This window comes from Morone saxatilis, unplaced genomic scaffold (genome assembly GCF_004916995.1).
Source record: "Morone saxatilis isolate NCDOM2014 unplaced genomic scaffold, NCSU_SB_2.0 Contig17, whole genome shotgun sequence".
NCBI lineage: Eukaryota > Metazoa > Chordata > Actinopteri > Moronidae > Morone > Morone saxatilis.
In genome coordinates this window covers 23,734,270-23,761,243 of record NW_023339729.1, presented here as the reverse complement: position 1 = coordinate 23,761,243, position 26,974 = coordinate 23,734,270, and the positions used below count along the sequence as shown (strand labels likewise).

General features: G+C 41.2%; 3 protein-coding genes across 3 annotated transcripts; 1 reads left to right on the top strand and 2 right to left on the bottom strand.

Moving 5' to 3' along the window:
- Nucleotides 1-2,209: 2,209 nt before the first annotated feature.
- plk1 (polo-like kinase 1 (Drosophila)) lies at nucleotides 2,210-7,705 on the top strand. Its single transcript, XM_035659376.1, has 11 exons — nucleotides 2,210-2,984; nucleotides 3,403-3,571; nucleotides 3,866-4,010; nucleotides 4,123-4,216; nucleotides 4,321-4,540; nucleotides 4,708-4,750; nucleotides 4,973-5,070; nucleotides 5,182-5,259; nucleotides 6,095-6,249; nucleotides 6,419-6,601; nucleotides 6,715-7,705. Exons 1-11 carry the CDS (start codon nucleotides 2,622-2,624, stop codon nucleotides 6,907-6,909), a joined length of 1,743 nt encoding a protein of 580 aa, XP_035515269.1. The 5' UTR covers nucleotides 2,210-2,621; the 3' UTR covers nucleotides 6,910-7,705.
- Nucleotides 7,706-9,055: 1,350 nt separating this feature from the next.
- Nucleotides 9,056-17,360, bottom strand: palb2 (partner and localizer of BRCA2). Its single transcript, XM_035659466.1, has 12 exons — nucleotides 17,066-17,360; nucleotides 16,632-16,691; nucleotides 16,365-16,545; nucleotides 14,490-15,887; nucleotides 12,200-13,671; nucleotides 11,922-12,074; nucleotides 11,357-11,439; nucleotides 11,050-11,199; nucleotides 10,850-10,966; nucleotides 10,146-10,233; nucleotides 9,824-10,032; nucleotides 9,056-9,745 (listed from the first exon to the last, which is right to left on the bottom strand). The coding sequence occupies exons 1-12, from the start codon at nucleotides 17,141-17,143 to the stop codon at nucleotides 9,514-9,516; spliced, it is 4,221 nt and encodes a 1,406-aa protein (XP_035515359.1). The 5' UTR covers nucleotides 17,144-17,360; the 3' UTR covers nucleotides 9,056-9,513.
- A 1,234-nt stretch (nucleotides 17,361-18,594) lies between these two features.
- Nucleotides 18,595-25,928, bottom strand: LOC118326459 (retinol dehydrogenase 8-like). Its single transcript, XM_035659454.1, has 6 exons — nucleotides 25,697-25,928; nucleotides 21,905-22,066; nucleotides 21,616-21,795; nucleotides 21,231-21,324; nucleotides 19,836-20,019; nucleotides 18,595-19,745 (listed from the first exon to the last, which is right to left on the bottom strand). Exons 1-6 carry the CDS (start codon nucleotides 25,800-25,802, stop codon nucleotides 19,518-19,520), a joined length of 954 nt encoding a protein of 317 aa, XP_035515347.1. The 5' UTR covers nucleotides 25,803-25,928; the 3' UTR covers nucleotides 18,595-19,517.
- Nucleotides 25,929-26,974: the final 1,046 nt, after the last annotated feature.

Here is a 26,974-nt window from a genome sequence, read left to right as displayed (position 1 = left end):
ATATATATATATATATAAAGCCTTGATGTTCAAAGTAGCTAACTATAGCTCAGTGTAGTGGGAGAGTCCAGTATTTGCTCTGAAATGCCTATAAGTAACCTATACCTTGACACCAAACTAATTCCCCAAGGTATACACAAATTATTACAAAATCTGATTTTTAAATTATCATCTTGTGTAAATAAAGAAATCCTCAGCCACCAGCTTGAATTTTTCTGTCTTCATCCTTCTCGTGATGAACGTCAGCAGCCATTGTCATCCTCAGTGAAAGGAATATTTAGATCAAACAGCGCTTCACAAAAACAGCTCCTCCATTTGCATGAAGCAACATCACGCTGTTTTTCGATGGTAAACACACAAAAGCACACACTGTCAAGTAGAACACAGAGAGTAAACAAATCCATTGCATCTCATGGTCTTTTCATTCATCTGCCCTCTCCTCATCCACTTATTCTCCTCTTATCCTCCACTTATCCCCATGTCAGGTCTATAATCTGCTACTGAAAACAGATCGTGGGCATAAAAAACATCCATAAGGAGAGTAATAAAGAGGGGTTATAAAAAAGATGAGGCCCCTAGATATTTCCAGTAATGATGAAACAGGGTACACCATAATGTAATCAGTTTTCTAGGATGTTCCTGCAGGCTTACACATTAAAAATAGCTATCCATCACCAAATGGAGTGATCTAAATGAAAAGAATGAGTGGTACAGTATACCTGCTGCAATAAAGAAGTCAAATAAAACAAATAAAATCAAGTTTAAGTGACTTTATTTGTTATGTGCAGTGTAGTATGCAAGCACGGTGGAGTTTCTGCACTGTTTTATCTGTCATTTAAATCAGGAAAAGGCCAATAAAAATGACACAAATGTCCCAAATTAAGTTTAAAAAAAGAAAGAAAGAAAATGAAAGAAAAATACAAAAATAGAAGCACAATTTTATAAATCATATACAGTGCCTTTGGTGTGTATAGATGTAGCCTACTTAAGATGTGGCATGTATTGGCTCAGCCCTATTGTCTGTTTAATTTGGATAGATATTCATAAAGCTGTTTGGGGCACACTGTTTTGGAGTTTATACTAATTAAAGTAATGAAGATGATTATTATGATCAGAATAAGTAGGAGTGGCAGTAATAGCCGGCCATACTGAAAGTCTTAATAGTAATTAAAGTAGAAACAGAATGCCAACCAGGCGTAATACCAGTTATTAGAGTAAATAGATAGTAGCAGTGGCAGTAAGCTACTGTAGGTATGCAAGATAACCTTGTGCCTTTCACACTGTATTCTGTGAAATACTGCCCCTTACTGACAAGAAAACAACCCAACACCTATAAGCCTCATATTCAAAAAAGTCTTCTGTATTTGTTATCCAGTGGTGGTAGATAGAAGTAACTTTAATTAAAAGCCTTGCATTCAAAAGATTAATTAGGTGAAAGTACATAAGCAACATCAGCAAACTGCAGTTAAAGTGGCAGAATGAGCCAGTCAGTGTTGTATTATTATATATATGAGTCTATATGTTTGACTCAGACTGATGTTAATAATGTGTAAGCAGCATTGTTAATGTTGTAGTTAGTTGAGGTCCAGCTAATTTACTTTATATACTGCTGTTGGGTAGATTAACATTTTATTAACTCATCATAGCTTTTATAGCCTTTGTAAAGTCCTAATCTGAAAAAAGTAATGTAAACCTGCAGCTGTCAAATAAAGTGGGCAAAAACAAAACACTGAAATATATAGTGGAGTAACCGATAGTAGCAGAAAATGAAGATAGTCAAGTACATGTCAAAATTGTACTGCACTACTCTTTAAAACAGTATAACCTACTTTCACTTTTGACTGAAATGTCTACTTTAAAATGTTAAATATGGAACCTTTTGTTTAGTTATACAGGGTTTCCCACGGCGCTATCGCGACTTCTACTTGTGGAAAGCATTTTAAAAAAAACAGTCCCTCCCCATAATCACTAAATCTACAACATAAAGTCGTGTTCAGCCACTGTTTGATTAAATCCCACTTCTGCTGACTACATTTCCCGTCAGCACTCTGTTGTGCGAAAACGACGAGCGACCGACAACCGGCGTTCGTCCAATCACAGCGCGGAACGCAACGCCCTCGCTCGCTGATTGGCTATATTTGCACCGATCTTCCCACGATGCTTTGCGGCACCCGTCTTAGAATTCAAATCTAGCGGACCAATCAGAGAGCGCCATAACGACCGAGCAGCATTTTAAACTTGTAGCAGAGACTGTTGTTAAAAGGCAGAACAGGAGCAACGCTGCAGCCACCGAGGGACGAGTCTGCCGGCTTATTCATGACTGTTTTCTTTTTTTAATAGTAATATTCGCATGCTGTAACGCTTTTTTTAATCGTTTGAGTACATATTTGAGTACTTTTCGCGTTCAAAAGGTTAGTTAACGCTAGTTTTGATTTGAATTCACAAGTGTATGGCAAGGTAGCTTCCAGTTAAACTAACGTCGGTTGAAGTAGGGTTGATAATAGTTTGGACCCTTGCAACCATCGTCGATACCTCCACTGCTGGAGAGTTGTTTTTAAAAAAAAACGTGTTTCTTTTAAAGACGCCGAAGAGCACTTTGATCCGAAAATCCGACACAGAAAATGAGTGCAGGTATCGCGAAGCCGGCGGTTCCGTCGGCACATGTCGACCCGAAATCGGCTCCCCTCAAAGAGATCCCTGATGTTCTGGTGGACCCACGCACCATGAGGAGATACGCCAGGGGACGGTTCCTCGGAAAAGGTGGTTTCGCCAAATGCTACGAGATCACAGACATGGAGACGAAGCAGGTTTTCGCCGGAAAAATCGTCCCGAAGTCGCTGATCCTGAAGCAGCACCAGAGGGAGAAGATGACCTCGGAAATCGCCATCCACAAGAGCCTCGACCACGCCAACGTCGTCGGCTTTCACGGGTTTTTCGAAGACGACGATTTTGTCTTCGTTGTCCTGGAAATCTGCAGGAGAAGGGTGAGTGTGCTTTTGGAGGGAGGGAGGGAGGGAGGGAGGAGAGGGGAGACGTGCAAGCTTTCTCCCCCGTGAACTCACTCAGGGCCAACGGTTGTCACGGCGGTCTCTTCCGTTGTCCTGCCAGTCCCAGTGGAGTCTGCTTCAAGTGCATGGAAAAGTCCAATAATCTGTGAACATGGTCGCTTAAAATGATACTTTTTTTAAAAGTGCAAGTTTGATTCAGTAGTTATTAGACCGAAAAACGTCTGAAATGTGCTGGAAACCTCCCAAATACTCACTTTCTGGGTTTTAACTGAACTATTATCACCATACACCTCTTAATGTTGCAGAAATCACTGAGTTGCAGACTTCAGTGTCTCATTATAGTCTTATTTTTTTGTCTTGAATCCAACCAACTCTCCCTTTCTTCTGTCTTCAGTCTTTGTTGGAGCTGCACAAGCGTCGTAAAGCTGTGACTGAGCCAGAGGCCCGCTACTACATGACACAGCTGCTCAAGGGTGTCCAGTACCTGCACAACAACAGAGTCATCCACAGAGACCTGAAACTGGGCAACATCTTCCTCAATGATGACATGGAGGTCAAGATAGGTAAATGTTAGACTGCAGATGATTTTAATTTTGACTGCAGTTCTCTGATCATACTGGAGTCAGGCGTAATAAACACCAGTTACACCTGTAAGGCACACCCAGAGTACGATGTGTCATACTTCCTGGACGAGTGTTTTCCATTGGCTGGTGTGGAAATCTGCCATGAGGACAAAACACACAAGCTTTTAATCAGGGAAAACCTTTAAGGACGTTAATGTAGCCTGGAGCTTTACACAGAACACCTTTTTAGTCTGCTGCTTTACAAACGCTTGCTCTGTCTGTGTTTCCCCCCAGGCGACTTCGGTCTGGCCACTAAGATCGAGTTTGATGGCGAGAGGAAGAAGACCTTGTGTGGAACGCCCAACTACATTGCACCTGAAGTGCTTTGCAAGAAGGGCCACAGCTATGAGGTGGACGTCTGGTCACTTGGATGTATATTGTAAGTCTGAACACCTGGGATGTAGATTTCATTCTTAAAATGCAGGAAAAAAACCAGCACTATTCCACCGTTCAGCCCGCTCAGCTCCACCTCCCTGTCTGTGTTCTCTCAGGTACACTTTGTTGGTGGGTAAGCCCCCATTCGAGACCTCCTGTCTGAAGGAGACGTACAACCGCATCAAGAAAAACAACTACACCGTCCCCTGGGTAAGCTGGACAAGTTTTTAAAAAATATATAGCATCTGTATATTTTGTTTTCCACATTTAATTTCCTCCTTTATGTAACCTGAATTTACAACGACTGTCTGCAGCACATCAACCCGCTCGCGGCCTCTCTCATCAAGCGGATGCTGCACGCTGACCCCGCCCAACGGCCTACCATCGGCGAGCTGCAGGCCGATGAGTTCTTCACATCCGGCTACATCCCGACGCGTCTGCCCACTACGTGCCTCACTGTGCCCCCGCGGTTCTCCATCGCCCCCTCCACAGCTATGGAGCAGAGACGCCCATTGACTGCTATCAACAACAAGGGTAATGATCCCGACTGACAACTTAACAAAGAGGCCTTTAGTCAACAGACTGTTAAAGTGACACTGAAATATTTTGGTTTCACAGGATATAAGCAGGCCATTTGAGTGTATCCAGATAATGTTGCAGTCTGCAGGAGTTAATGTTAATGTCGTGATATTTCTTTCCAGGAGGGACAGAGAAGGTGGACATGAAAGACGAGCCTGTGCAGAGGTGAGAAATGTTTGTTGGGCTGTTATTAATTGTAGGAAATTTAAATTCCAAGTGTAAAACCGTCACCACCACTTTAAGACAATGGTTTTCCATCTACGTTAGTATTTGTAACTTATCCATGTCATGCTCCACGTGGAAATGGAGTGGTGGTTTTAGGGGGATTAAACTTAACCACTCATTTTCAACCCTTGTTTAATTGTTGTCTTGTTGTGTTCTGTGCAGGGAGCCTGAGCCATCAGAAAACCACCTGAAAGATATGCTGCAGCAGCTCAACAGTATCATTGCTGCCAAGCCCTCAGAGAAGGCTGTCATCTGCCAAGGTGAGTGCAGACTCTGGTAAATGCTTTTAGTTTCAATGTTGCACATTTTAGAGGTTTGGATAATCTTTGTGACTGCACATACAATAATTAGTTCTGTTTTTGTATTTGCAGAGGAGGCAGAGGATCCTGCATGTATTCCCATCTTCTGGATCAGCAAATGGGTGGACTACTCTGACAAATATGGATTAGGTGAGAATTAGACTGAATCTTTAACTCTATTCAATTCAGTTTTATGTGTATCACACTTAATCAAATCAAGTGTTAGCCCAGGACACTTTTCAAATGGAGACTGCACTCCTCCAAAAAACATAAAAATTATTTAGTTTCCACCATGAACAAGCACTTGGCGACAGCAGCAAGGAAAAACGTCCTTTTTAACAGGCAGAAACCTTGAGCAGCCGTCCAGCTGGGGTTAGGAGAGAGGTGGGACGGTGAAAGAGTTTAGGTGTATGTAGGTGACAGATAAAGGTCGGCCTCAATGTGAAAAAAAACAGCGAGTCGACTGTACTAAAACAATACTTGAGCTGCGACTTTAAGGCTACGTACACAAATGTTTGTGGGCGCAACAGTTGTAGTTTCATGTGGATCCATCAGATGTTGCACTTGAAACACATCCAATTATTGGCCAAAGTCAATCAAAAGACCTTTTTCACAGCAGACATTTTGACTTGGAATAGCAGATGGAAAAGCACGTGTGTAACTGGTGACATTAAAGTCGCTCTGTTCTGTTATAGGTGTCCAAGTAATCAGATGTATGCAGCTACCATTAATGTTCTAACATCTGCGCTTGTTCTGCTGTGACGTGTCAAAATGTCCGCCAGGAACAAGAAACCGCTGCAGTGAAATGCCAGAGGAACGTTTGCGTTGGTTAAGAATGGTGGTGCAATTACATACTCTGTCCACCAGAGAGAGCCGACAAGTTTAAGATTTGAAAAGTGCCCCTCTCAGTACATGACCGTCTTGGTTAAAGGACAACAAATTTACCTTAAGAGATCCTTTTTATTAAGTTTTTACTGTCTTTCAGGCTACCAGCTCTGTGACAACAGCGTCGGTGTGCTGTTCAACGATTACACACGCCTGATTATGTACGCTGACGGAGACAGTCTTCAGTACATCGACAAGACGGCGGCTGAATCCTACCTCAGCGTGCGATCTTTCCCCACTACTCTCAACAAGAAGGTCAGTGGTTGACTCTACATTTACTTCTTGAGCCGTCAACTCAAATTTAGAAGATTAGTTTGAGCTTTTGTAGGGAGAATGCTTCTAACCACTTAATCTCTCAGCTTTTTTATATTTCTTCGTGTCATGGTATGGCTTCTTATGTGCTTGTTCTCTTTTCCTCTCGCAGATAACGTTGCTGAAGTACTTCCGCAACTACATGAGCGAGCACCTGCTGAAGGCCGGCGCCAACATTGCACGGCGGGAAGGAGACGAGCTGGCCCGGCTGCCTTACCTCTCCCTCTGGTTCAGAACCAAGAGCGCCATCGTCCTGCACCTCACCAACGGCACCGTGCAGATCAACTTCTTCCAGGTTGGACACGTCTCCGCCTCACCACCAGGCTCTTTTTAATTGTCGTCCTTTAGCTGCTGCTCTCATGACACCCTGTGCACAAATCCTGAACCTATGTTTTCCCTGTTCACCAGGACCACACCAAGCTGATCCTGTGTCCGCTGATGGGCGCAGTGACCTACATCGACGAGAAGCGAGACTTCCGCACCTACAAGCTGTCTCTGCTGGAGGAGTTCGGTTGCAGTAAGGAGCTGGCCAGCCGCATCCGCTACGCCAAGCTCATGGTGGAGAAACTGCTGGACAGCAAGCCTTCCCCTGCTGCACATTAGACCCCCCCATACACCACTTCTTTAATCACTCTGTCTTTAATCACTGGCCACTTATTCCTGTCTGCCAGCCTCTGGGGTCCAGACAGACCCTTAAATTCCTCCTATATTTTATTGAAGGGTTGCAGTGTGATGAATTTTATGTCACCTTTTCGAGGCTTTGAGATGTACCATGAAAATCAATCACCTATGTTGTACATGAATGGTGAATTTCAGCCTCTCAGCCACTGATTTTATCTCTTTTCCTGCTGTTAATAGAAACTCTATCTTTAACTTTCTTGATGAAGCTTACTCGTGACAAACGCGCTCCTGCTGAAGTAATCTAAGATGGCTGAATCGCTTGACTGTGCAGCAGGCGAGTCGACTCTGTACAATGAAATGAGTCTAGGAGGAAAAGATGAATGTTAAGGGTTCTACGTGTTCAAATTCATTATGTTGAAGTTGAAACATTCCTCCAAGATTCTCTCTGCTTGTTTGTATTTACCTGAAGCTGAGGGGACGACTGTGTGGTGGGGGTGAACACTCGAGACTGGCTGTATGGATGGGAAAAAAGCTTCTCTGGTCTGCTTCTCTAGTTTGTCTATTTTTATCTGTGTTGTATGTAGAGAAATGGACCATGTTAATATGTCTTCATCATGTACATTCTTCCTGTAGTTACTTTTTACACTTTTTAAGTATTTTAGATGTCTTGTCTTTTTCAACAAGATGTACAAACTTGTACATACTGCTCAATATGCAAACATGTTGTAAAGATGGTTTAATTTTACTCAAGTTAAAATAAAGATTCTCTTAAGACAAATTACAGTGGTTTCATATTAATGTCATATTGGTGCTCATAAAAAAAAGACCTGTGTTTGATTATCCGTCTGGGTAACAGTGCTGGACAAATGTCTTGAAATGTATACAGTCTATCCAGATTAGCGCCATGTGGATTTTTGTTTCATGCTGACCTTAAATCCCGCAGTGCACCTGACCCTAATAATGGTGGAACTGATGTTGATTTTGCACACTTTCAAAGGGTTGGTTCACTCAAATTACAAAAGGGTTTTCACTGACCTCCACTGATATGTAATACACATAGTGTTGAGGTAAAACTGTCAAATACCATCATTTGGAGGGACTGACTATAAAAACAGAATCTAGAAAGGCAGTATTTTATTTTAGAAGATAGATCATCTTTCTTGCATATTGGCTTTCAAATACCCGACCATTTTATACCTCAGTTTGATTGAGGAGCATTAGAGGGAATTTTACAAAAACATATTTTAGTAAGAGAAGATTTCTTGGTGTGAAATAACTTATAAAAGTGCCAGGATTAATTTAACATCTCATGCTGTCTTTGATGATGTCAACTGGCAGGAAACTAAGGGGAAAGTCAAAGCTCTTACCCAGGAAGAATAAATCTGAAGATTTTGGCGCCTCCTGGTGGACACAAATAGTAATGACAGTTTAATTTACAGTATTTTACAATAAGTTATATATATTTCTCAGTTCTCTGTTCAATCTTTATTCTGGTATTTCTTAACATCCAAAATGCAGTAATGCAACCTAAACCATCAGGCATGTCTCAGGATAAACTGATTTTAACAAAACAAATCAAAATTAGTAATAAATATATGACCTAAATTATAATCCAATTAAACATCATTAGAACTTGTCACTTTTGGTATTGAAGATTTTCTTCTTTTGCATAAACCATTATTCAAAGACAACAGACTGCGTAATGACAAGTGAATTCAGTACTGATAATAGTAGTTAGATACTATATACTGTATGTGGTAATGCTCTTATTTATTTGGAATAAAAAAAAAAACTGGCAGAATAAATATTTGTTCTTCTTTGATCAAACTTGTAATCTTTGCCTCACACACCAGTCTTATGCAGACGTACACAATGCATTCACGCTTCGTATTTACGGGTTAGAGATACTGCAACAGAGCAAGAGTACATTTACTTTTATAGAATTATCTGCGAATGGATTGTTTTCTAACCGTTCACCTTCTTAAATGGAAATATAGTGCGTCTAAGATGGTTTTGGTCCATCTTAGCAATATAAAAGTAGACAAAAAACAACAACAAACAAACAAATTCACAAATGTTTAATGTAAACTGTAAAAACAAACATTGGCAACACTTCTTTTTCTTTAAATATAACAAATATAAAGAATATATTCAAGTAAGCACAGTAAGGAACAGTCAAAACAACAGCAGTAATAAAACACAAAGTTGGTTTTCAGGCTACAGTGGCCTAAAAAGTGGAAATCAGCATCGAGTGGACATTGTTACACAACGATGTTTCAGTTTGTGATACTGGCGCTCTAAAAATATGAGTGTGGGCACTTTCAAAGGCTGGAGGATAAAATTTAGAAGCACTCCACCTTTAACGGTTCAGTCTTGTTGAGAAGTTTACAGTATAGATCGGTGTGCTGGAAGTTACAGAGACAGTCTATGCAATGCCTTCTGCATCAGGTTGAGTGAACAAATGTGACATTCAAGTATATTTAAAAGGCGCCTCTCAACTGAAGCCATGTTAAAATCTTCGTGTAAATATTAATACAGTGAAAGAAAGACTTTTTTATTTGATAAAAGCAATCAAAGAGTCTTGAGCTAGTGGCGGAGTGGAGTCTGACTCGTACTGTAGCAGTGTAAAGTAAGGTCTCCGTTGTGATGTCCAGTCACCAGCGTACCTCCTCCGCCCCATCGAGCCAGCTGCCAGCCTTCGCTCTCGGGAGCCCACACCATCCTCGAGGCCCCCTGACGCCCGAGCTCCCACACACACACACAGCCGCTCTGACTCAGGCCCACCACGCTGGAGCTGTTAACGTCAGCTTCACACAGCCTGCAGAACACAGAGGCAGATGTGTTAGCGACATGACAAACACATACATGCTCCGTCGTCCATCAGCCCTCAACTCACCTGCCAGACCAGGCTTTGGGCGGATACAGCTGAGTGGCCTTGACAGATTTTCCACTCAGAGGGTTAACGGCGACCAAAGACAACAGAGCGGTCTTCTTCCTTTCCTCTTCCTCCTCCTCCACAAACATTTGATCTTTTGACGTGGCCTCCCTTTCTTCTTCTTCCAGGGAGCTGAGCAACTGATGCTGCAGCAGGACAAATAACACTCCCTGTGCACACACAGAAAAACACACAGGGTTAAAATCATCTGAGACAGTTGTGGCGGACAAGGACATTTTATGAGATCAGGCATTGACCTTTCGTACAAAGCAGACAGACTTACACAGTAGGAGTATCCTCTGAGACAGGCCGTGTGTGATAAATCATCTCGGAGGATGATCCTCCGCAGCAGCTGCCCAGTCTTTAAATTCCTGTAAGACACAAACACAGAAGATACATTCAACTGTAAACAGCAGCAGTGCATGTAGGGAGAGCCAAATATGGACATTATTCTAACATTTCTATAAAATCGTAGGAAAATGCTGAGCGCTTATGTTTAATATATTCAGCATTTAAAGGACCCGTGTGTAGGATTTAGTGTCACCTAGCAGAGCAGCTGCACACAGAAATTGAGAACAGCCCTATCTAGAGCCAGGTTTTGGTTTGTTCGTACTAGGCTACTGTAGAAACAGGGCGGTTCAACACGGAAGGCAACCCACTGCGTATGTAGATAAAAACGTCTCAATCTAAGGTAACAAAAACAACTTACAACAAACTTATTTTCAGGTGATTAAACATCTTCCTTAAATCTTCCTTAGTGTTACACACTGGACCTTGAAGAGTTAAGGGCAGCGTTTTATATTTGTGCATGAAGGTCAGTTAAAAGACCTCTCTTCTTAAAATCCTTACACACTTCAACATTAGTCCATGTTTGGGGTTCACTCTAAAAGGTTTCAACATGATCTAATATTTGAAGGACCTTTCGCTGTAAAGTAACCATTAGTAAGGCAATGACTTGAAAAATCTCTCTGTCACAATCTTGCTTACCAGACGAAGAGGCGTCCTCCCTCATCTGTGCCGATCAGAGCATCTGGAAGTCCGTCCACCGGAGCGAGGGCCCCGACACAAACGCCAGGGGACACGAGAGGCTGAGAGCTCAGTGTGCTAAGAGAGAGATGAGACACTGAGATATGTGTGCGATGACAAAATAACAGAGAGAAGAAAATCCAATGCTGACTCTGTGTTACCTGCCACTGTCTGACAGTGTAAACACCTGCAGGGTGGAGCCGGAAGCTGAGTGGGAGGACGTAACCACTCTGGACTTGGACACGCCCACGACAGCCTGGACAACCCCCTCACAGAGCAGCACTTGCAAAAGGCTGGAGCACGACAACATCCTGTGCACATACACACAGTTAACTTTCATTTCTACATTTCTAAACATTTGGAGACAGATCCCTTTAGTTTAGCACTAGGCTTAATTTTTGGACAGACAATTGGACAAAAATGTATAAATTACAGGTCAGGAAGTCTGATGGAGCGTGTTGTATTCACCTCACTTCTCTGATTTCTAACTGACCCAGAGTCACACACATCAGCCCAGCAGCATCCGGGACAGGAAACACACTGATCACCGGCTGTAAACACAGAAATTAATCAAAAATGAAACCGAATTATAGTAAGCTATATTAGAAAGTGTTAAATTGTATCCCTGAAACCATAAATACTGAGTCTGTTGGACAGATATTGTGATTCTGTGATATGATTCACAATTAAAGCTACACTGGGTAATTTTTACTGACAGTAGTACAAGTAGTATTAGTAGTAGTAGTAGATAATCTGTTAAACAGGGCATCTCTGCAGCTCTACAGTACTTCATTCATTAATGCTGTTTTGTCACATTTTACCTTCATTAAACTGCATATTGCACTTGGCCATATTGCCATTTTGATATTTCGATTAATTATGCAGCACTATTTACAATGATATTAACACAAATGCAGCAATTCCTCATATTTAAAAAAAGTTGGAACCGGCAAATGTGGCATTAAATGAAAAAAACAAACAAACAAAATCAATACTCTGAAATGCAGGCATGCTTTTAGACCCACACACTCACTTCATTGAAGGCCCAGGTGTGTATTAACTTCCAATCAGACGCTGAGGTCTGACTCCACAGACACACTGCCCATTTTCCTGCTGCTGCTACCCACAAACCACCTGTGGATCCGGGAAGACAGCATGCATCCACCAGACATCCTCCTGCTGGGGCCTGAAAACACCCAAACACACACACCCACACACACACCCACACACAGATACACACACAATTCAATTGATGACTTTAATTAAAACCTCTGCTTTGAATTCATTACTTATCTGTATGACGAGTTTTACCTTCAGTGTGTGTGTGCATCTCATCACGTGTTCCTCCACTGTCTCCTCTGTTCTCAGGCCCACCTGCCCGCCTGAGCCCTGTGACCGGATGCTAGAGACAGTCGGGCAGGTAGCAGGTTCAACCCTCTGACCGGCTGGAGGGGTGGGGGGCTGGCTAGGAGGGAGCAAAGTGAGGGATGGACAGGGAGAGAGAGCTGGTGGGGAGAGGGCCTGGGTGGACGGGCTATAAGGGGGAGGCAGGATGAGATCTGGGGTGGAGGGAGAGGACATCAGTGGGAGGGTGGCAGAGACAGGGTGGGGCGTAGTTCCCAGTGATGGCAGTGTGGGGCTGGAGGTGATAGCAGAGGAGCGCAGGTGTGGGGTTGTGAAGGGGCAGGGTCCTGATGCCGGAGGAGGGCTCAACAGGAGCTGGGAGTGGACACTGTGGTGCGGTAAACACTTGTCCTGACTTTTATTTTCTCTGGAAGGACTTGTGGTGGGTTCGGAGGATTCCTTGGACTCTTCAGGAGATTTCACACTCAGATGCTGCACAGGAGACTCTGGAGCTTCACTGTCATCACCCGCCTGTACTGCAGTGCAGCTGCCAACAGGCTCCTCGGGGCAGTCAAAGGAAAGCGTCTTGATGACGGCTTTGTCTTCCGTTTGGTGGTTTGCAAATCTCTGATCCTCCAAAGGATGGACTGCACCGGGACAATCTGTCTGTTCTTCTGATGAAAGGAGAGAAATCTCTTGGATTTCAAGCTCATCTGAGTGGTCGATGACGTAATCATTCACTTTGCCTGCAGGTCTGTCCGTGATGTGAGGCAGTGGTTTGACAGATCGGTCAATAGAGCTGTGTGTGTTGCTGTCTGAGACACAACTCTGGCTGTAAGTATTCAGAATCACATTACCTTTCTCTTTCCGTTGATCTGCACAGTCAGCAGCACTGACTCGTACCACTGACACAGAATCTGTTGAGGTGTCGTGAGTCTGACACTCTGGATGAAGGTTGTCAGTCTGCTGCTCTCCGGGGTTTTCATGGTCAGGTGACACTTCAGTTGAGGACTGGCTTGTCAATTTACCTGTAAGCTTGTGTTCTTTCGACAAGTTGTGGAGCTCTACAGACTGTGTAGCAGCTTGTTTTGCTTCAGTGGGATGGGGTGAATTCGCGATCGTGGGCGTGAGGCTGAGCGGGAGCGGAAGAGGCATCGCTGGGTCACTGCTGCTGTGGCAAGTCCCAGAGCGCTGCATGCTCCTGCGAGTGTTGTAAGAGGGCGATGTAAAATGTTCAACTCCTGATTCCACAGCGACTTGGCGAAGCTTGTGCAGCTTTAGGGAGGCAAACTGGTCATCGGGCAGATGGAAATCTTGTGGGATGTCAAAGTTCATCAGGTTGTTGACCAGCGGGCCGGGAGGCAGAGATGGTAGAGGAAGCAGAGAAGTTTGGGCAGGTGGAGTAGAAGGCAAGAGGAGAGACTGCCAGTGTGCTGCACCTGCAGGACACAAAGTGAAGGAATATTTCATTTTCATTGTTTTCTTAGTTTGAGAAAGCAGGAAGATGCTCATCAAAGCTCAGAAAGAGCCTTTTTCAAACGGCCGTTTATTCGGTTAAACTCTGCTACATTAGCCACTAGCCACACCACATTACTATGCATCATGAATTACTATGTGTGCATGTACAGATTGTTTGTATATGTTGTGTATACAACTGTGTAACCTTTAGATTATCTTGCTTAATTGAACAAAACGTTTTAATTGGACACTTTTTAATTATTCTTAGCGGGTTGTACAGCCGCAATGATAAACTGTGATTGTTTCTTCAATTCGAATACTTGTCAGTTTCTTTAGTCTTCTACAATAGTAAACTGAATATCATTGAGTTTTGGACAGTTTTTGGACTTTGGACATGTTTACTATATTACGACATTTTATTGACCAAACGAATAATCAGTAAATGGATAAAATAACTAATAATGAAAATAACTGTTAGATACAGCCATCGCAGCTTGGAACTTGGAATGAGGAGACCATGTTTTGTATATATATGTATATATACAAATATGTATATATATATATATATAATAAGCACAACAGTCTTGTTTGGGTGTTTAGTAGCTTTTGGACAACAGTGGAGTTCTAGGGAGCAGAGCCAGATGACATATCAAGTTGTGGTTACAGACAGACAATACTTAATGGTAGATAAATGAGTCTCTTCAGAAGTAAAGAAATGAACTTTAAACTGAAGCATTTAACTGTAGGGAGATTTGCCTGTAATTGAGGTTATATTTTAATCCTGGCAAGACAAACTTACTGATCTGAGTGGCTCCGTTAGTCCTGCTGCTGCTCTTCAGAAAGATGGGATAGACCTGATGTCCAGAGGCAGAGTTAGACTGAGCCCCATTACCTTCAGAAGAAGGCTGTGTGGCTGTGCTGTGGGTGGGCGCGGGCTGGGGGTCGTCTGGCACTGGAACAACTTCTACCGGAGTGAGGCAGGGCTTTGGTCCATCAGCTCCTTGCAGAGCCGTAGACGAAGAGACTGGGGAGCTGGTGGGCTGGGGATCATCTGAGGTTAGTCCAAGGCCGAGTTCATGGGTGTCTAAGCAAACAGAGCGAGGGGTCTGAGGTCTCCCTCTGCCCCTGCCTCTTCTCCTCTTCCTACCTCTTGCTGGACGAGCAGCGTTGACCGTAGGAGAAAAACAAGCACCCGTGTCGATCTGACCGGCTGAGATTTGATCTGAGAACTCGCTGGAGATCTGACTGTCGAGGTCAGCGGACGTGTCAGCAGTCTGCGGTTCCACACGAGCTCCTACAGATGGAGATGCAGTCGCCAGCGAGGGGAAATCTGCCTCAGTGTGTTGATCTGAACGTCCATGGTTGTCTATATGCCTGTTCAATGCTCGGCCCCGGCCCCGGCTCCTGCGAGGCCGTCCCGTGCTCAGCTGGGAGAGTATGACGGCCTGCATGTCAGGCTGGCTCTGTGAAGATGTCATACGTCTTGTGGTCCTGACGTAGTACTCTACTGGGAACAGTAGTCCCTCCACTAGAGTGCAGGAGTCGAGGAGACCCACTCCCTTTACATCATGCTCTCCTCCAATAATCTCACTTTTTTCTTCTGTTATTTCAACTGTATTATCGTGACTTTTTTCACTTTCTATCTGCTCTGCTGCACTTTGTTCCGTGTCTTTAATACTGCTGTCTTCACACAGCCTCCCATCCCTCTGTCCTCCACTATTCTCACTTTCCTCTGCTTCCTCTGTCCCTTTTTGTCGTCCATTTTGTGCAATATCGTCCTTCTGTCCCCTGCCTCCAGGGTTTATAGCCGTATCTTCAGTTTGTCCACAAGTGTTCCAGTGTGTAAGCAGCAGAGAAGGAGACTCGGATTCTGTGCCAGAAAAGAGCTCTTCACTTTCATTCACCACCTCCGTTACCTCCGTTTTGACTCTCTCTTCACTTCCTTCTCCACTAGCAGTCTCCACCCTTTCACTCTGCTCCTGTCCTTCCTCGCTGTTGTCTGTGCTCCTGCCGGCCTCAGCGCTCCTCTTCTCCCAGCGTAGGCGGCTGCTTCGAGACCTGAGGCGCAGGGCAGGACTGGGTCTGTGTCCTCTGGTCGCGTCATGGCTGGAATCTGGGGTTTGTGGGCAAGCAGCATCAGAGGGGAGCAGGAACCTGATTACCTGGCTCCGCCTGGAGTTCTCAGAATCTGCTGGACCTGATAAAACATAAAACAATATATTATAACTATTATATATAATAGTTATTATATGCAAAACATTGTCTACTTCTCAGAGTAATGACAGTATAATCTGTTTTGGGATATGTATAATATGCATATGTACACATTTACATCCAATAACATAATACTGATAAAATTAGGCACCATGACAGAAACTATTCTACCCTCCTCCCTTCAAGCTTATCTTCCAATATCTTTCTCCCCTCTTTGCACAACCTAGATATTCCCCAGCAGTTCACAAACACACTAACAAAAGCAATAACTTTAGAGTAATCACTATGCACTCATTAGGAAGCACACTGAATGACAACAGCAGGTAAAAATCCATCTCTGACATACACTGACCAGATTGCAGATGACTCTATTTACACTTCCTATCTAATTGTCACTGCGGTTATGTACTGTGAGAGAGAGGAACTACCTGTACTTTGCAGATGATTAGGACAGACTCACCTCCACTGGGTCCCTGGCACTGAGGCACACCTGAGGCTGAGCCACTGATGGCGTTTAGCGTCAGTGCAGACGGGTTGAGACAGGGGTTCGATGTGATCTCTGGATTCCTCTGGTTCTCGTGGTTCTTCTGTGTAATCCTGCTCCTCACATGTCTCCGCACTGCTTCTGACCGCTCAGCACGCTGTGAGAAGATCAACGTGTGTGTGTGTGTGTGAGAGACAGATCTGTTCTTCACTGGGCGTATAGAAGTGAAAGAGTGACTCTTACCTGTAGTCTCTGGGCTGTCCTGAGGTACTCCCTTTGTAAGAGTGCCAACTTCCTGCGAAGCTGGGTGGATAAAATGTTAATATATATCAGCAAGCAGTCAGAAGACATAGAATTAAAGGTTCGTGTTAGGGCTGCACAACGAAGAGCAATATGCAAATCCCACAAGATGAAGAAATGTGTGGATAAAAACAGCATTACAATGAAGTACTGTAGTTCAGAAGAGATGACAGCATGTTTGTTTGATACAGACGCCTCAAAAATGTCACTTAGTTAGTTATATAAATGTTATTCCCACACTAATCATATCGCAAAGGCAACATCCATCAAAAAATAATGGCAATATAATGTTTGTACCATATCGTGCAGCCTTAGTTCCTACAGCTCTTTAAATAGAGATTAAATAGAAATAGTGTGCAGACAAATGTACAATGTACCTTCTCCTTATCATCACAGTGCAGTGTAGTCCTCAGCTGCTCCTCACAGTGCGGGTTCTCTCCCCCACTGCTCTCCATCCTGCTCACTGAGCCCCAACACACACAGGACAACACACAGGACAACACACACAGGCTGCAGACACTAACATGTAGGTAATGTTAGTTGAGTTGAACGTCAGCTCAGCACAGCTTTAAAACGAACGGTATAGTTGGTAAACATCCTTTCGTTGTGTTCTTAGCTGGAAGTTTTCCCACAGCTGTTGTTAATGTCTGCGTGTGTGTGTGTGTGTGTGTGTGTGTGTGTGTGTGTCCATGTAAAGGTTATTTTGATGTTCGATGAGGCGACGATCGATTTACTTTCAATTTCCCGCGACTGCCTCAAACAGGCCTGAGCAGTGGAAGTCCGATAAGTCGATCGGACGGATGAATAATGGGATATTTTTTGAAAGTTTATTTTCATATTCACCACAAAATACTTCCATTTGTTATGTTATATTTATTTATTTTACACGGTTTTATGTAGAAATATACGGAAGCCCTAAAGGCATTCATACATTTTATTTCATTTATTTACATTTTATAAAGGCATTAAGAACGGTAAGCTATAATTCAAACCTACATTTAAAATAAAATATGTTACATTAAAGTGTTTCATGCGACCATGATGAATAAAAAACATACTTAATATACATGACTTAATATCAAGTATCTTTACTGCACCAGTGTGGAGAAATTGTCAAAAAAAAGTTCCATATTTGTACCTCAAAGTGTCATCTTTTCTTATATTTGAGTGGTATACAGTAAAAACACTTTGCTCATAATAATTCCTGGACTATGGATGGTATATTTGACTTCTACACATATAAGACTACAAGCATACTTAATATCAAGCATTTTTTCTGGAATTTTATTGTTGAATTTCTCCACATTGGTGCAGTAAAAATGCTTGATATTAAGTATGTTTTTTTATTCATCATGGTCGCATGAAACACTTTAATACAACATATTTTATTTTAAATGTAGGTTTGAATTATAGCTTACTGTTCTTAATACCTTTATTTTGAAAACCGGAAGTGAATACGCTGTTTCTCCGCATTTACCCATAATGCTGAGAAATATATAATAGTTTAATATTTTCCCCTCGTTACCCACAAAAAAAATAACATTTACCTTATATTTATAGCAACAATTTTACAAAGGTCATCTATGGCCACCTTGAACATATCATAAATAGGTCGACATTAAAAAGTAATTCAGCTAAAGCCATTTTTTTTAGGCAAGGCAAAAACAAGTAAAATATCAACTCTTTTTAATCACTAGTTTCAAGTGAAACTCTGGAAGTCTTACATAGATGAGAGATTATTTTATTTATATCTGTTGTATTTGTTTTTTGGGGGATAGGAGACCCGAGGCATTTCTCCCCATAATTGTTCACAATTAGCTGAGTAAAATATTTACATTTCACATATGAAAAAAACCCACTAATCTAACTTTGCTCATGGATGCTCACATGGATAAAGAACTGTGAAAAGTCTGTTTTTTACAGAAACCTCTTAAAATCGTATGCAGATGTGGTTTCAGTAAAACCAGATGTTTATCGTAGAGGTGTCTGACATATTTGCAGGTGTACAGTTTTTACTAGTCCCTGTTACAAATGCTATTAATCAAATATATTGGCAATTTTCTTTATTTGTTTAAATCAAACACTTGTTTGTCTGAATTCCCATATGATATCACAACAATGCAGATTGGGTATTTCTAAATAGGCAGTCAATGGCATAGCTTTGATGAAATGTGGTTGTAATATGTCACTTGATAGAAACACACTGCCTGGAAAGAGTCTTTTCTAAACAGTAGAGAAGGATAAGTAAATTATATGTATATAGCTAAGACTTAACCATAATCATGAATAATGCGTATGCAACCACATTTGCACTAACACAACTCCTGGATGGTATAAATAAAATTTTTTAATGCCAAAATAGTTCCAATACATTGATAGAATTGGAAAAATATGTACATAAATGCAAATACATCCAAATACACAGGCTGCAAATCAACAAGGTGTAGGACTATTTTTCTAAACCAATTAGAGTTTAAAACAATGTGAAGTTTTGTGGGACTGATTGAGATAAAATAATAAAATGAGGTGAACCCTACTCATTTGGCACTCTGGGTAGGCTAAGGAATGTTTAAATCTGTAGTGTTTCAACTCAACTGGACTCAACAGGTATCGTATCTGTACATTCATAAAGCTACAACACTTATACAGAGAAGAGAAAATATATACTGTTCATATATGTTCATATTCATTACAAGGATTGCAGGAAATATGGCAGGCCACAAAAGATAAACTCTTTGAAGCTGTCAACTTATGTATGTATTTGTTTCTGCCTCTGACACAGATGCATAATGTTTGTATTATTCACATTTGTGCTTAAGATATAAGTTTCTAGTTTGGTGAAACCGTCCTGCTCCTCAGACATCCACAAGTGAGATACTTCAGGGCAGTCACGCAGACGTGCATTACAGAACCCATGGTAAAGAGCATGTGGTAGAAGGCATGGACTGACAGGTCTCCAGTTTCATCAGCGTATTTCAGAGCTACGATGGGCGAGTACCAGGGGTTGGTCAGATTACGGAAACGAGGCCTGCTTGCTTCGATCACTTTCTTGGTGCACTGCAGAGAGTGACAGAAAAGATAGAAGATTTGCAATCAGGCTTACAGGATTAATCACTGATGCAGATGGACAGATGTTCGTGAACTTACTCTGGCGATGTCATCGGGCGTTTGTCCCAGGAGCTGGAAGATGTCAACAGAGGAAGGAAGATAGACGTTCTTGAAGTAATTCACCGTCTCAGGATCGGCCCCGGGATACTCCTTTTCCTTCACATCCTGAATCATCTTTGCCTCAAATTCTGTGTGAACTGGGCCCGGCTCAATCAGCGACATTCTGAAGAGAGACAAACAGCAAAAAAAAAGAAAAAGGGGGCATAAGACGACTTGAATCAACCCAAACAGAGCATGGTTTAGATGGAGGGAAGAGTTCAGTGGAATTCACCTAATTTGGCCTAAAAATTTTTTAAAAATAAAATTATTATATTTTAGAAGCAATTGCAATAAATTTTGACACAAAGGTTTTAAGGATTATATCAGTGTTGACCTGCCAGACTGCTTTGAAAGTAGGAAGACATCATATTTTTTTAGGTTTTCTGCTTTACTATTATCTTTTGTGCCTCCTGGAGTTATTACTTTGAAGAAAAATTACCAACAAATTACCTACAATAACTTACATTAGCATAGTAAATTTTCCAGATTGCAAAGATTTTCTACTTTTTAAATAAAAAAAATTTGAAGGAATACAGCTACAATAATTTTCATCCCAGGGCTAACGTTTTCATCTAGGCTATATACAATATAATCACATATTCACGATACAGAGATTTAATATGTTGTGCTATATTGTGATATTGTAAGCGTAGGGCGATATAATCGTTGATTTAAAAAGGACATAAATATACATTGGAGGAAAACTGTCCATGAGGTATCAAAGAACACATACCATATGCATAAAATCTGAGTTAAAAAAAGTTTTTATGCAACCAGAACAGTGAGATCTGCATTTGTATTTATCAAAGTCGCTGTAACATTCAACATCATATCCCTCAGTTAACACTGATATCTAGTGTTCTGGGGTTCAACCACAAAAATCAATAATGTTTTTCATAATCAATACAATATCATAACATAAAATATAGCAATACGATATTTTTCAATATTTTTTTTACAACCCTACTTTCATAGGGCCAAAATTTTTATTTGTCCAATACTGAGTTATGCTTCAATACTTATGAGAACATACACTGTTTAGTGCAAATTAGCAACTGTTAGCATGCTGGCTCGCTAAACTTATATAGTAAACATTCTTCCTAATGTGCATCAACATGTTAGCATGCTGACATTAGCATTTAGTTCAGATATGGGCTAAGTACAGGCCAAACATGGCTGTAGACTCTTATTCAGTCAAAACCCACACAATTAATCAGAACATAATCAATGTATTCATCAATAATGACACTAATCATCGTTTGCAGCCTGTCAGACTATTTGTATCCATGTTATTGGTTTGTTAATAATGATGGATGCAGTATCTGTGACACTCACGTGACATTAAACTTAAAGAGCTGCACAGCCAAGCTCTCACAGAATCCCTCCATAGCAAACTTGGACGCTGCGTACACGTCATTAAACACCACACCTACAGAAACACAGTAAATGTTAACATTTCATTTTCAGACATGAACAGTTCAATAGATCACCTCTTCGTGTTTGTTGTTTTGTGGAAACATCCCTGCTTGTAAAGACATAAAATAGTACTTAAACAGTCTCCCTGCAGTTCTCCACTCACTCTTCCATTCATCCATCATCAACCCACTCATACATCAGACTGAAGCTCACAGACCTGTCAGTTCTCACTGTACCATTTAACGCCCCGCCCCGCCCCGCCTCCGCTCCCTTTGCTCATTCAGTCACACGTCTGTCTGCTCACCTTGCAGTCCCATCACGCTGCTGACCACGATGATGTGTCCTCCTTTCCTTCTCTTCATATCAGGCATCACCTCCTTGATCATGCGGATCACCCCAAAGAAATTGGTCTCAAACACTTTCTTCATCTCTTCGATGGGGATGCTCTCCAGTGGACCCACAAGGCCAATGCCTGCATTGTTTACTGGTCGGTAGGAGAAGGGGAAGAAAGCAAAGAAGGAAGACATTGAGTAATCGTTGGAGTTTGGGACAGTGTAGCAATGCATGGTTCAGTATTGAGGATGCATACTCACTGAGGACATCCACGTGTCGGTCTTTGATGCCGTCGATGCACTGTTTGACGGACTCATCGTTGCAGACGTCCAGCACAGCCAGAGAAAGAGTTTTCCCATACGCATCCCCGGCAGCTTCCACCAGCTTATCTTTACGTTTCAGATCACGCATCGTTGCTATGACTGTGAACGGGTGGAAAAGAAGAAAAAACAGACAAAACTGAAGAGTGTGTGTGGAAGAGATTATTGAATGTGTTTATTTTATTGTCTTCATTTTTGTTGTGATTTACTTTCTTGACATGTTTTATATCTGTAAAGACAAACTGATGTGAATTTAAATAAAGGAAAACAATTCCATGGACTAATAATAGATGTAAATGAAGTTGGATAAAGCTTTATAGAGAGCCAAAGTCTGTTCCAACAGTATCTGTAACTCACTTGTTTCCTCATATTTGAAGACCTCTTTATATAAACCAGGATACAATTAATTTAGACAAATTTAAAAACATATTCCCTGACAAACTGTTGTTTTTATCTTTGATTTAGGATGCTGAGGTGTTTGTATTTTACTCTCCAGGGCAGTAGTTAATAGAGACCAAGGTATTTAGCTTAAGATATATGAACAGTTCTGACAAAATATGTTTTCACTCTTTATACAGTACTTTAAACCAGTCAATGTCATCGGTCTGTTGGTCAGTCATTTGGCTTGTCCACCACACGCTAGTCCAGACTAAAATATCTCCTCAACTATTGGATGGACTGCCATGAAGATTTGTATTGACATTCATGGTCTCCAGAGGATGAAGCCTACTGACTTTGATGATTCTTTGACTTTATCTCTTAGCCCACCCATTTTATGGTGGTTTTAAATAATATCACAGTAACTATGGGATGGATTGGAAAATATTTCGAAAAGACACTCACACACACATTCCCCACAGGATTAAATGTAATAACTTTGTTGATTCCCTGACTTTTCATCTAGTGCCAACTTCTGGTTTTTCCACTTGCAACTTCAATGAAAAGAGAAGCACCTCCACACTGACTTCAAACCGCAAACGTATTCAAACCCATTTCGATCTTCGTCATGCAATTTAGCCCTGTATGCAGGTATTCTTTTTTTTTTAGCCCTGCATATAATTACGCTCCTTTCAGTTCCATGGGCAGCTTCCAATTATGAGTTTGTGAATGGATGTGATATTCCCATCCTACCTGCAACACAAGCCCTACGCCTTCAGGCTGCTGCTGTAAATAGGCATGTGATTAGGCAACCTGCCCAGGTAAATGAGGTAACAAAAAGACAATAATACTACCTGCAGAGTCAAACCGAGTTTATTGGCTCAGACTGCATGTAGACTCACACAAGATTAACACATAAAAACATGCTGAGTAGACTCCAGTCTTGATATGTGTGTAATACATTTTATGTTTTTAATTACTTGTCATGTACATAATGTTCTTTTGAATTCTTTTGAATACATGTTTGTGTGCATTTATGTATATTTCTAGTTTTTAGGAGAGAATTTCCATCCTGACTGACCTTGTCTTTGTGTACATTTCCTGTCATAGTAAGTGAACAGAAACAAAGGAGTAAAGGTCATGAAGAACTGGGAGGGTGCCGACACAAAAACTGTTGTCAAAGAGACATGGGATAATAAGTGAGAATGGAGGGTAAAGTACAAACACACAAAGGAAACTGTGTTCACATCCCTTTCCTGACTCAACCTGTGGGCTGTTTTTTTCCATGAATTTACTTTCTGAATAACTGGCTGCTGCGATAACGGTAAAGACGGTGCTACAGATAGTTATAGTAGTAGAGATAACCATAAGTAGCCCTAATATAGACACTGTTCTCATAAACAGCCCTGTTACAACAGTCAGTTTACATATCAGCATTAGCGTCTTGCCTCAGAGCTCACGTCACCTGCCTATTCCAGGAATAGCCCTCACAGTCCACAATGGAGCTCAGCGAGCAATAATTAGCCTAAGCAAGGCTGTAGTGAAGCTTCAGTTATGGTCTGGTGTTACATGTAAGAGTGACCTAAGGTTAAGTTGGGATCAGAGACATGAGGCTGGGTGAGCTGGGAGATTGCCCTTAATCTAGAAAATTGAATTTAATGTTTTAGCCTCTTAGATTAAAAATGATCTGTACTTTAAATGTCTTCTGGCCATTCTGCAGACATTGTTTCACATTCATTTCCATATGTGAAATTTGCTTAAGTCTTTCAAGTTTGCATGCAGTTTTGTCCATTTTCATTATCATCGCTTGGTAATGGAATATTAAATTAATTAAATTAAAATATCTCAATATGAAAACAATTAAATCCATATTCATTTGATAGGGGTCCTGCCTCTTGTTACTTTACTTCATGTTAAGTGTTATTATGCTCCTTTGACTTCATTTCTCTGTGGTAAAACTTGGCAAACTGTATTTCACTGTTGACTCTATTTTGTTAGGCTCCTTCCTGCCTTCCTGGCACCGGTCTTTTTTTATAAATTGTCCAAGCATTATACAATTTAGATATTTTTGTACGAATGTCAAAACCCTATTAACTGATTGCAGTAGTCTACAACACTTGTAACTCAATTACCATCTAGGCTAATTCCCATGCAGTCTCACTTTATAGCTGAGAGAAGAGATGCGACAGTCAGATTATCTTTAGTTCATACTGTGGCTGCGCTGAAATGACTAAAAATGTATGGCATGATGATTTATGTAGCATGTTATCCTTTGAAAATGACACATATTGAAAGTAACTGTATCTTAACTGGATGTTCAGTAGGGCTGCAACTGATTGTTTTCATTATCTGTTGATCATTGTCTCAATTTATTGATCAGTTGTTTGGTCCATTAAGTGTCAGACGATTGTAAAAAGTGTTGATTTCAGTTTCCCAAAGCTCAAGGTGATAAATTGATTATCAAAACAGCTGGCAGTTAGTTTAATAGTTGACTCATCACTTATAATCACTTATTTGACTAATTGCTGCTGCTCTAATGTCCAAGTTCAACCGTATGTGGCCTGTAATATGAGGTTTTGAAGTTTATTTAATTTTTTCGCATCTGGACCACAAAAAGTTCTGCCTCTAAAGAATCTGAAGAAAGTTAACTGTGACCTCTGACCTCCCCTGTATGGAGAGGAAATACTGAAGGCTGTGGAGTTTCCTCTGCAGGGTTCAGCAGAGAGGACAACCTTGAGTTTGTCGTCTATTAATTTAATCCAGCTCATTCTCTTGGACCAGGCAGCTGTGTTACTGATTCTCAGTTGTTACGTCTAAATTGGATCCTCATTTACTCTCATGTGGTTCAGATTTTATTTTTTATTGTTTTTATTTAAACCAAAGCAAACAGCAGCCAGCTTTAGGTAGAAATCACTCATCTGTTGTGCATTGAGATGCACAGAAACAGAGACATCGGCTTTAATCTACATAATCATGTGGATTGTGTAATACTCTTATGTGCACTCTGTCATGATGTAGGCCTAAGCATCTTATGTGTAAACAGTGCAGGAGAAGTAGAGGGGTGGTAGTGACATTTACGAAGGATTTAACTAATAATGTAAAATGTACCATGCAAATAAAGTTATTTCTATTAGTAGCTGTTGTATTGTTTTATTAAACAATGTATTTGTTTGTTATAAAACTTTTTTCCTTGTCTATGTACTCTGGCAGCAACATAAATGTAGCCTGTTACATGTTATGCCTAGAAAAATATATAAATAAATTGCAATTAAATATATAATATAATATAATATAATATAATATAATACAATCTCTCTCTTTTTCTCCACACACACACATCCACAGTGCACCTACCGTGATAGCGCTTCTGTTCATCTTGGGCCAGCATCACGGCCATCCTCAGGCCGATACCGGAGGAGCAGCCGGTGATCAGCACCACTTTCTGCCCGGGACTCGCCATGGTGCCCCCGCTGTCTCTCCGCTCTGACACCAGCACACAAGCAGCTCTGCAGGATGAGCGCTGATTTTGAGGTGAGAGCCACTATAAGAGGATAAGAGACACACACACACAGAGAGAGAGAGAGAGTCACATGGACAGACTGAGATTATCTAACCCGGGCCCGGTCGGTGCTGTGGTTGTCATTTACAACTTCATTATTTTATTAAATCCATGACGGGAAAATATATTAAACTTGATAAAACTTATGTCCTGACTGCCAGTGACATTTAGTTTCTGAGCCACAGTGTACCTGACAGTGTGAAGAACAAACTGATAAAGGACCAAGTTCAGCTTCTGCTCAGTAAAGAAATCTAGCGCCGCCCAGTGGTCAATATGAATATTATTCAAACACCCTAACTATGAATGGAGTCGCATCTGTTACTCAAAACCAACAGAAATCTGGCTGCGTTATACATGATGATGCTTGTGGATGTTTTTTTTTTTAATTTAAAATTGGTTTAAGGTCTGCACCCTCTATCTGGTGAGGCTCTTGGTTCACACATGTTAAGTATGTGTAAGTAGAAGCTGCTTGCCTCACCTCTCCAGTGTGTCTAAAAGTAAAACAGCAGTTACTGTGTATGTCTGCATACAGTTGGTTGAAAATGAAACAATATGGTTCACACCCCAATTAGATGATGATGCTTGTGGATGTTTTTTTAAATTTAATTTAATTTAATTTGAATAATTATTACACTAATATCAAAGGGACACACATTACACACACACATAAAGGAAGAGACTAACAATACCACCAGCCTGTTGTAACATCAAATCAATCAAATATAGGTTAATATACATACATATAAACAAACACACCCATGCCAATATGTACATACATATAGATATACTCACAATTTCACACATAATTATTTGTTCTTTATTCATTATTCGACCAACAATTTACATATTTAATAGACCTTTTAATAGACTTAATTTTTACAGTACACCTCACAGAAAGATATCTGTGAGGTTCAGAAAAAGTTATAATTATAACCAGTAGAATATGAGAATACTAAAAACTCTCTCTCTCTCTCTCTCTCTCTCTCTCTCTCTCTTCTCACACACACACACACACACTTGAAGTGAAGCGCAGCTGCCAGTCATAAGTCTAAGACAACCTACTCGAAGCGGGA

What these genes read in the sequence shown, in the direction of transcription:
- plk1 (XM_035659376.1), top strand. Translation starts at nt 2,622, where the DNA reads ATGAGTGCAGGTATCGCGAAGCCGGCGGTTCCGTCGGCACATGTCGAC. An exon ending in GACTGCTATCAACAACAAGG is followed by an intron (nt 4,541 to 4,707) that starts GTAATGATCCCG and finishes ATTTCTTTCCAG; the next exon opens with GAGGGACAGAGAAGGTGGAC. An exon ending in CTCTGACAAATATGGATTAG is followed by an intron (nt 5,260 to 6,094) that starts GTGAGAATTAGA and finishes ACTGTCTTTCAG; the next exon opens with GCTACCAGCTCTGTGACAAC.
- palb2 (XM_035659466.1), bottom strand. Translation starts at nt 17,143, where the DNA reads ATGGAGAGCAGTGGGGGAGAGAACCCGCACTGTGAGGAGCAGCTGAGG. An exon ending in ACTGTGATGATAAGGAGAAG is followed by an intron (nt 16,692 to 17,065) that starts GTACATTGTACA and finishes TTATCCACCCAG; the next exon opens with CTTCGCAGGAAGTTGGCACT. An exon ending in TTAGAAATCAGAGAAGTGAG is followed by an intron (nt 11,200 to 11,356) that starts GTGAATACAACA and finishes GTATGTGCACAG; the next exon opens with GATGTTGTCGTGCTCCAGCC.
- LOC118326459 (XM_035659454.1), bottom strand. Translation starts at nt 25,802, where the DNA reads ATGGCGAGTCCCGGGCAGAAAGTGGTGCTGATCACCGGCTGCTCCTCC. An exon ending in TGAACAGAAGCGCTATCACG is followed by an intron (nt 22,067 to 25,696) that starts GTAGGTGCACTG and finishes ACCCGTTCACAG; the next exon opens with TCATAGCAACGATGCGTGAT. An exon ending in CCGACACGTGGATGTCCTCA is followed by an intron (nt 21,796 to 21,904) that starts GTGAGTATGCAT and finishes CCTACCGACCAG; the next exon opens with TAAACAATGCAGGCATTGGC.